The sequence below is a fragment of the Filicampus tigris genome, chromosome 13 (genome assembly GCF_054856515.1).
Source record: "Filicampus tigris isolate MCC_2025a chromosome 13, RoL_Ftig_1.0, whole genome shotgun sequence".
NCBI lineage: Eukaryota > Metazoa > Chordata > Actinopteri > Syngnathiformes > Syngnathidae > Filicampus > Filicampus tigris.
In genome coordinates, this window is record NC_141229.1 from 21093905 (window position 1) to 21103455 (window position 9551).

The 9551-nt window shown below is 39.7% G+C and overlaps 1 protein-coding gene across 1 annotated transcript in view; it reads right to left on the minus strand.

Moving 5' to 3' along the window:
- Positions 1 to 9551, minus strand: part of nrxn3a (neurexin 3a) — an 81711-nt gene that overhangs the window by 16002 nt on the left and 56158 nt on the right. Inside the window, exons 15-17 of the mRNA XM_086050052.1 lie at positions 7950 to 8069; positions 1825 to 2006; positions 266 to 437 (exon numbers count right to left, since the gene is read on the minus strand). Of these exons, the coding sequence (XP_085906178.1) occupies positions 266 to 437; positions 1825 to 2006; positions 7950 to 8069 (474 nt within the window). The remainder of the gene's footprint in view (positions 1 to 265; positions 438 to 1824; positions 2007 to 7949; positions 8070 to 9551) is intronic.

Sequence of the window (9551 nt, forward strand, 5' to 3'; positions counted from 1 at the left end):
TCCACTTTAAATAATAAAAATGTAATTTCTTCAGTTACATATTCAATATCACAAAAATCAACACCCATATCACATATCCCATGTTTGTCCAATATCGTGTAGTCCTACCAAAAATGTACATTATAAAATGAACCTATCGCCGTTTCTTTATTTAGTCTTGAAAATAGAAATCAGTAATAGACCAAAATATCAGAAACAGCAGTGAAAATTTTACACACTACAAACAACAGTTGTTTCTATATTAGTGAGGTTTGTGAGTTGGTACCTGTCGGGAAGTGTTCATTGATGGACCAGTTATCAACTTGCAGCGTAGCATTACCACCATTTCTGGTGAAGCGGACCACATGATACTTTCCATCATTCACTGGAGTACTGCCCTCCTGTACACTGATATCTACTGTCCCAATGTTGAATGTCACACCAATTTTGCCTTGTTGCTAAAATCAAACAAACAAACAAACAAACAAACACAAGAACAGTTGATGTTTTAAATAAACACGGCCTTACTATTGGAATAATATTTGTCACTCATGATAATTACTGAAAATCAAAATGTACTAGTTCATCCATTCCGAAGATTTACTCCCACCCCTCATCCACTGAAAACAATTGGGAGTGATATTTACTTTAAAAAAACCTAATAAAAAATGTTCACTCAGAAATTCTAAGTAAATTTTACATGGAGAGTTTTTGAGTGTATGTTACTTCTATAGTATTCGTTTATTTAAAAAAAAAAAATACAAAAAAAAAAAAAAAATCAAAGGTGGTAGAGTGGCCGTCTCCAACCTGAAGGTTGTGGGGTAGTTCCTCAGCGTTTGAGTGACTTCTTTTTAATAAACTAATACTAGTACAATTAAGTCAAAAACCTTCCTTATCACATTTTTTTAGAATGTATATATTGCTAAAGAAAAAAAAAACAGCAAGGCCGGAGGAGACGACTGTATTCTAAAATGTTTAAATACAACAAAATTAGAGGAAAAACAATTATGACTGTAAAAATGTATCTACCAATTTTAGAGTAACATTTTTAATGAATATTTTACTCTCTTCTCAGTGTAAATTTTACTATGTTTGGACTGGGACCAAATATAATAATATTTTTATAGAAAAATTTACCCTTCCAAATTTACTGTGCAGTCAGTCACAGTGCCCATAGTGAGTTAAACAAGCTTTCATATTTACACCGTCACTGAGTGCGAAGTGAATACATGCCGCTTGCACGAAAGTCAGGCGAGCGGTTCACTTGGATAATGATAATTATGTAATACATCTGAATTCGTGAAATAATTATTGCAACGACTTTGCAAAACAAATTATAATGTGAAAAATGTGAGTTAGGCTATACTGTACTTTAAGTACGTTTTGTGAGACTAAATGTCACTGGAAACGATGAGGGGGATTGCGCTTTGAGTAGTGTCCACCAGGGCGCACCATAGAGTCATTTATCTGTCCACGTACACTAGACACCTGGTGATTTAACCATGCGTAAGTGACAAAAATATGAAGCCGGTCTTTCTTTTGCAGTTACAACATCTTCCACAATGTGATTAACCTAACTAATGTAGGACAAGCAGGCCTGACTCTCAAGTTCAGCTATGGTTCATTTTCCAAAACGAGGTTACGGTCAGGACACTGTATCGGTAAGTAACACTTCCACATCAAGTACTTAGTGTGCAGGCTCACAGTCCCGCACTCTGAAAACACCTGATTGACTTGAATTGAAAAAAAAACAAAAAACATTGTAATCCTTCTTGCATTCCTGGAGTATGACATTTGGTTCAGGAGCTTCGCAGCAAAAAAGCAATGACTAGGCTATGAACTTACGATGTGTAGCATGAGATAGTCCCCCAGACCAGGAGCGCTGTCGATTCTGACAAGGATGCCATCTTTGAGCGAGGTACTAAAGCCAACAGTCAGCCTGTCAGTCCTGGTGCTTGGTCTCTCATTGGCCGGCCACTTGAATGTTATAAGGCCTCCTCCTTTGCCAAAGATGTACGTGGTTCCAGCTGAGCAGAGCAGGAGAACTTTTAATTTTTAAGGATACGACAGCATGAGTGTGGCAGCATATCGTGAACAATTGAAGGCAGTTTACTTTGTGGAGATAATGGGCCAATTATACTCAGTGTCCTAGTCTCTCTCATTAATGTAGACGTCAAGTCAAAAACTGTCTGTGCAATACTATGTTGTATGTGCCCCATTAGTCTAAACATGGTATTGTAATTATTATTGAGTTTGTGGGATTTGGACTAAGCAGAAAATAAAAATACCTGTTTTTATCCATCTTTGGGGGCTGCTATTTTGCCCTGTACTGACTGACAGCCGCTGGCAGGGTCGGCTCGCCCATGAAGTGAGATAGTCAGATGCTAGCTAAGGGTGCCAAGTACTGTAAGGGCGCCAAAAATCGGGTGAAAATTCACATCCTATATAATACTAATGAACAAATTATTACTCTGAATTATTCATTTCAAGTCTAAAGGAAAGAGGAGTAAATTAAAATGAATAAAAAATAATACGCGAAGAGGGGCAGGGTGAATTAACTTGAAAGCAACTTTCTTGAATGACATTTAATAACATAGGCTTATAACAACAAATGAGTGCAGACAAAGGAAATATGTACAAATCAGACATTCAGTTCAGGTATATCATTATCAGAAAGATCACACATTTTACACAACATTTAAATAAATACATACCTTGTATTTGGCAAAAATCTTTTTACCTTTCTTGTTTTCTACAAATTTGAGAGACTCAATGTAGTTGTACAATGTAACAATGTAAACTTAAAGTGGAAGTCAACACAAACATATTTTTTTCAAGAATAAATTCTATGCGATCGCAGTAGTTGAAACAAGGCATTCTGACAAATATTACGTTTGTGGAATAAGAGTTAATCCACCCGTTTTTAGCCATCTCAGGGGGCGGCCATTTTGTCACCTCGGCTGACTGAAAATGACAAAATGGCCGCCCCCTGAGATGGCTAAAATGGGTGGGTTTTGCTGCTTAACTCATATTCCACAAACACAATATTGATCAGAATGCTGTTTTTCAACGAGTAACACTGCTGGGAACATATTCTTGATAAAAATATGTTTGCTTTAACTTTAAGATTTTGCCATTGCCCTGTGGTCACTTGAATTAGTCTTAATTATTTTGTTTAATGTTCGTGTTTAATGTTTGGCCACATTTAGTTTAAAATACTTTTATATCAAGTATACTTGTTCTCAGAGCTGGGCAGTCCGTCCCTGGGCCGGAACGGGTGGACCCTCCGGCTCGGCCGGACGCCCATTTTTGGGGCGGAGGGGTGGGGAGGTGACAAATTTGAAAAACATGGCTGGAATAAGCATGGCCGGAAGTGAATTTTAGTCCGGCCCACTAATCGGCCCTCATGCGTGTGACGTGCTCGCGAGGGGGCCAAATTTCTTCCCAGCCTACTCGGTGAAAGGCTTATTTTTAGGCTTCTTTCAAAACAAATTGTGTCCGGGAGGAAAATCAAGCTGCGCGCAGCACCCAAGTATGACACTGGCACATCATGCACTTTCCTACTTCCGGAAAAACGCCGTAGCAAACCTGCTGTGTAGTGGTTTGCTGCAATGCTTTTACTTTGAAGGCAGGGAAGTATGAAGGTGGGGAGTGTGGAAAATACGTAACTTGTTGCTTGCAGACTTGTCTGTTGGACCCAAAAAATTAAATAAAATATGACAAAACCAACCCCATGGCTCGCAATGGAAGTAAGTACACGCAGCTGGGTTGTTGTGTCTTTCACAACTTAATAACTTGGAGAAGTCTCGGAGCTCAGCTTCTTTTTATTGCCTAAACGGCATTCATTCACAGACGAGTTGAATCACTGATAACACTTGAAATTATATCACTCCGCGCACGTCACGGTGCACTGAAGAAATCACAGGGCGAATAACTACGCCTGGAAAAGTAGGTCCATACACTACATGGGTAAGTACGTGAGTAAGTGGCGCGTTTAAAGCCTATCCGCAGCGGGTTTGAATAATAAGATAGCCAGCTAATTGTCTTTAAATAAACCTCTTCCGTTAGCATCCCTCCCGTGGGGGCATCGTGCACGTTTTTTTGGGGGGGGTGGGGTTGGAGGGTCGCAGCTGGATGGGCAAAAAAGGGTCAAGTGCCCAGCTCTGCTTGTTCTGTATCATCCTTTCATTGAAAGCAAAAATAAGCACCTCTGAATAAAGTGAGGTGATGAACATCGATTATTTTCTCAGCCCCCCTATATATTGGTCAAGCGCCCCTAAGCTCCAAGAGAGAGAAGCACTGTACTTGCTTGCATAAGTAAAACTGGAAATGTTCAACTCTGATTGGCACACACATTGATCTGAGCGAGTAAATATGCTCACAGCTGGTCACCGAAATACCACGATTGTTAATCATATTATCACACAGCCTTACGTACAATCCTCTTTGGAAGGTACTCGAGGACCGGGCCACTGTACTAATGGACAACCATTGCTATAAATGTTGTTTTAAAGCCCAAGCCAGGTCTATAAATTCTGTGATTTATGTTGTTATTAACATTATACATTATATACATTATTATACTTCTATTAAAGCTAAAAGATAAGCTGCAAGAAAGTGCATCAGCAAAATTGTATTGCTGGTGCTGTCACGTTAACATTAACATAATCCCCAAGATTTGATAACCTTCCTAATATAAGCATTGCACAGTTCAAATGAAATGGCCTTGGTGATGTATGTGTAAGCATTGAAAACACAGTCCCTCCCTCTCTCTCTTTCACTTTTTAAAAAAAATTGCGCTTGTGTTATTTTACCTCTTGCAACTGATTAATGCAAGACTCATCAGAAAGGCACAACCCTTACACAAAAATGCCATTGCCTTGTGAACCTCCACAACAGATACATTAGCAAAAATCTCATGACACCCCAACAAACACTAAATTTCAGAAAAAGTGGATACGCTGGTTAATTTTGTATCTTCTGCCATCTAGTGGATTGTTCGCTGGCATTGATTGGAAAAAGACATTATTTGCAGTAAATAATTTTTGGACCAAATTACGTGAAATTAGATCTCTTCCCACAGTGTACCTAATGAGCCACGGGACAAATTTAATCACACCACAGATGTTACAGTCAACAGAATTAGAAGAGCAGTTTGTTCAAAACTACTTTTATTGACCTGCACTTTCTGAAACCAAGCATTAAGTCTTTTGGAACCTGATGGTAGGAACACACCGTTCTGGCCTGTCCTTCTTGCCAGTGCTAAAGGTAAAAGTGGGGTAGCTTGAGGATCATAAAAAATGATGTAGTGCACGCCAAGATAGTCAGAAAGACCAGCTAAGGAGAAAATTCTCTTCCAACCAGTACATTGCTCTGGTTACTTTCCAGGCTGTTTGCTCAACCAGCAAGCCCACCTCGCTATTAAAAGGGTTTTGGCATTTTTGCAGACGCACGGAACTTGGCGCAGTTAAAAAAAAAACCAGGGTATTTTGCATACAGCCAACTTGATTCGCCGCCAATGGAAGTGGTTCCTTTCATTCTATTTAAAATCAGCACGCCAGAGGCATACAGACCGTGACATCAGGGAAGAAGAAACTGATTTGCAGGAGGTCAAAGTGCGCAAAGTAAAGTAAATTTCTAAGGAGCATCACACGATCTAAAGTTGAACTCGGCAATCGCACATCTGTGCTGTGAAGTGCACACTTGGAGACCATCTTCCACCACAAGTTAGTGCCCGTGTGTGACACACATTTGTTGTAACTCAACAAGTTCAATGAATCAAAGTTGATAAACTCGTTCATATTTTGGGTGAACGTAAACTGAATGCAGTGTATTTGTGCTTCGGGAACATCTGTGAACGAGGTCATTCTGGGGCCAATGAACGGTTTTCAAACGGCAGTTCATTTTTGTTCAAGAGTGCCAGGTTTTCTCCTGTTAGACTACAAGGAGAAAACCCAGCTAAACACACTGTAAATGAGCCTTAATTAGGCAGAAAGGGCCATTATTTGGCAACCTCGGCCAAAAACACTAGCACGGCGCAGACGTCATTAAAATGCAATGCGTGCTTGAAGGGGGGGAAAAAAATTAAAAAATAAAGCAAGATGACACACAGCAGCACTATGACCAGCCATGCTCCCTGTCTCAGCACATGATAAGGTATTATTCTATAATAATGTTCAAGAATTTCACGAGAAGGCCAGAGAGGATTCAGGTGGAAAAAAAATTGCCATTTTTGTCAAGTGTTTCCCACCTAGTTTCCAAAAGCGGATACGGACTTCAATTACATCAACGTCGAACCAGAAATGACACATTGATTTAAAGCACCTTGCTAGCCTTTCGAGTTATGTGCAATAAATTGGAATAAGCAGGGGCATCCATTAAAAAGATGTTGCTTCGATGGCAGCAGATGTTTCTCCAAAACTTGTATGTACCCTTCAGCATTAATGGTACTGTCACAGATGTGTAAATTACCCATGGCCTTGGCACGCATACATCACAAATGCTGGCTTTTGAACAGTCTGGATGGTTCTTTTCCTCTTTGGCCCAGAGGACACGACGTCCACAATTTCCAAAAACAATTCGAAATGTGGACTCATCAGACCACAGGACACTTTTCTACTTTAGTCCACCATAGATGAGCTTGGGTCCAGAGAAGCTGGCGGCGTTTCTGGCTATTTTTGATAAATGGCTTTTGCAGTTGAGTTTTAAAGGGGAAGTCAACCCAAACATATTTTTTGTCAAGAATATGTTCTATGCAAACCCACTAATTGAAGGCATTCTGATAAATATTGCGTTTGTGGAATAAGAGTTAACCCACTCTTTTTTAGCCATCTCTGGGGGCGGCCATTTTGTCACTTCTGTTGACGATCAATCATGGCTGACCTGTTTTCTGAAGCTGAGCCGCGATTCGTCGATACCTGAGCCCTGAGCAGTTTTGATGTAATTTTCAGTCCACAGAAGTGACAAAATACCCGCTCCCTGAGATGGCTAAAAACCGGTGGATTTGGCTCCTTAACTCATATACCACTAACGCAATATTTGAATTTTAAGGAAATGTCTACAACATTCCTGTGCTTCATACTCTTATGCTGTTTCAAATTGGAATACAGCTCATCAGCACTATAGTCTACGGGCATATTAACCGCACTGGTATTGTGCTGGTTGGAGAGAGAATGAATACAAACTCCATTCTTCAAGTCCATTCTGGTTTGAATTGCTGATTTTTGAAGTTGACAGTTTATCTGTCTTTGTGGGTTTTGTAGTGAGGGCTGAAGTTAGGCGTCATATTTAGTGCATTTATTTTTTATTTTATTTTTTCACCATGCAAACCTTTTATTTTCCCATTTTCTTTTTCCCGTTTTCCTCCAAAATATAATCCTTGAATCTAAATGTGACGGAGCTCCATCAATAATACTTCAAATACTAATGTCTCATGAGGGTTCTGCGCTCCTTGTGCATGCTGGTGGGCTGCCAGGTTTGCACACACTACACAAAAAATATTTTTTTTTCATGGTAAATGGACCGTCACTTTTCTACCTTTTGGTACTCAAAGCACTTCACACTGCACCTCATCTACCTACTGATGACGCAGCATCAGGAGCAACTGGGGGTTCAGTATCTTGCTCAAGGATACTTCAACATGGTCACAATGGCTGGGGATTGATCCCACAAACTCTCATTTGGGAAACGACCACTCTACCACTGAGCCATGCCGCCCCTTATCTTTCATAAACAAAACAAATAGCATACCATGTTGAAAACTGATGTAAACCTGAATACAGAGACAAGTGTCAAAGTCTTTCATAAACTTTAGTCAAGAAAGTCCCAAGTCCTAAATTTTGTGACTCGAGTCAGACACAAATCAAGTCATGTGACTCAAGTCCCGTACTGCTTCTAATTAGACACGTTGCAGTGATTTTTTTCAACATGATTTGAAAGTTGTAATATAAGTGTGTCACATCAGCACTCACGGTCATTGCACTGCGTCCCAGTGTAGGAAGTCATGGAGCAGTCACAAGTGTAGTTCTCCCACTGCTGGATGCAAATCCCCATGTTGGCACAGGAGTCCTCCTGACAGGTGGTGCTGGGACCTGCAAAGTTCACATGTCCGCACAGTCACACACACCCATAACCTAAACATACAGACCTAGATGTAACAGAAACTGATGTTGTCTTGATTATCACGCATTTGATTTTGAAACCATTTAGAGAATAACTTGACAGATTTTGTTATGTGGAGCTAAGCAATTTCAGTAAAAATTAGTGGGTTTGACTTCGTTATTAATTTACAGGTTCATGATTTGGTCATGTTACCTAAGTTACCTAGAAAAGAATTTAGGGAACTTATTTATTTTGAACATTTGAAAACATTTGTAGAAACATGCAGTAAAACACAAAATGACAAGACAAGACATTTGTAGTTTGGACTTGGGTCAAAATTCTTCAATTATTGATAGAAATGGTGATTTTCATCTTACCAATATATTTTGGACAATTATATTGTTGCAAGTTTGCGGGGAATACAGTTGTAGTAGGGCCTTTTTCTGTTCCAATATGGCAGTGCGCCCGTGACGAAAGCAAGCTCCATAAAGGTATATGTTTGGATGAGTGTGGCAGTGGAACCTAATGGCCCACACAGAGCTCTGATCTCAACTGCATCAAACACTTGGAATGTACTAGACTGGTGAGGCCCTCTCACCCAACATATTAAGTGGCTTCTGACTTAATGACGACTCTTCTGGATTAAATAACCTACAAGTCTTTCAAGTGTGTGTGTGTGGGGGGGAGTTGAGTGGAATTTCTTTTGTTCTTCCATGATCAGCTCCTGTATGTGTACAAATGCATTTTAAATATCAATATTACAGCATTTGCCTGTTTAAAAGTGATTACAGTGTTTTGCCATGCTCATATAGTTTTCTGACTGCTAGTTTCATATATTACACATTTGATTCATTGCCCTAAATTGAATTACATATGAGCCAAACCAAACTCCAAATAAATGAAAATAGTGACACTACTTAACATTTGATCAAAAACGTTTGTAAGTACATGTTGGATCACTTTGATATTTATGAGCGGAAATACCGAAATTAAGTTTATTTCAATTTGTTGACATTAAGTCAACATTTTGTTTTGCTTGACTTTTGAGACAGTTCTCTCAGGGGCAGATTTATTCAGCAGGCAGATTCACATATTGTCGGTGTCGGGCAGAATCCTTGTACCAAAATCCTCACTTTTCAGGAGACCTCCAAAAATGGCATGTTTGTTTAACCCTTTAACATTGGATGGTGAAACAGATCAAGCTATTAAGAACGCCCAGGGGTTTTTACAACGGGGTGACGTCGTCAAATGTGAAGCATAAGTAGTCAAATGACCCCCTTCTGGGCAATGGCAATGGCAAGCAATTGTAATTTGTAAAAATTACACACACACACACAGACAGACACCGGGACTGACAAATAGTATCGAGTTGTGAAAATAAATAAATATTTTTTGCAATGGGACGCAAATACCGGTGGATCCAGATCTCCGCCAAGATGTGCATGCCGGCACAGCAGAGGGAGTGTTGTTGG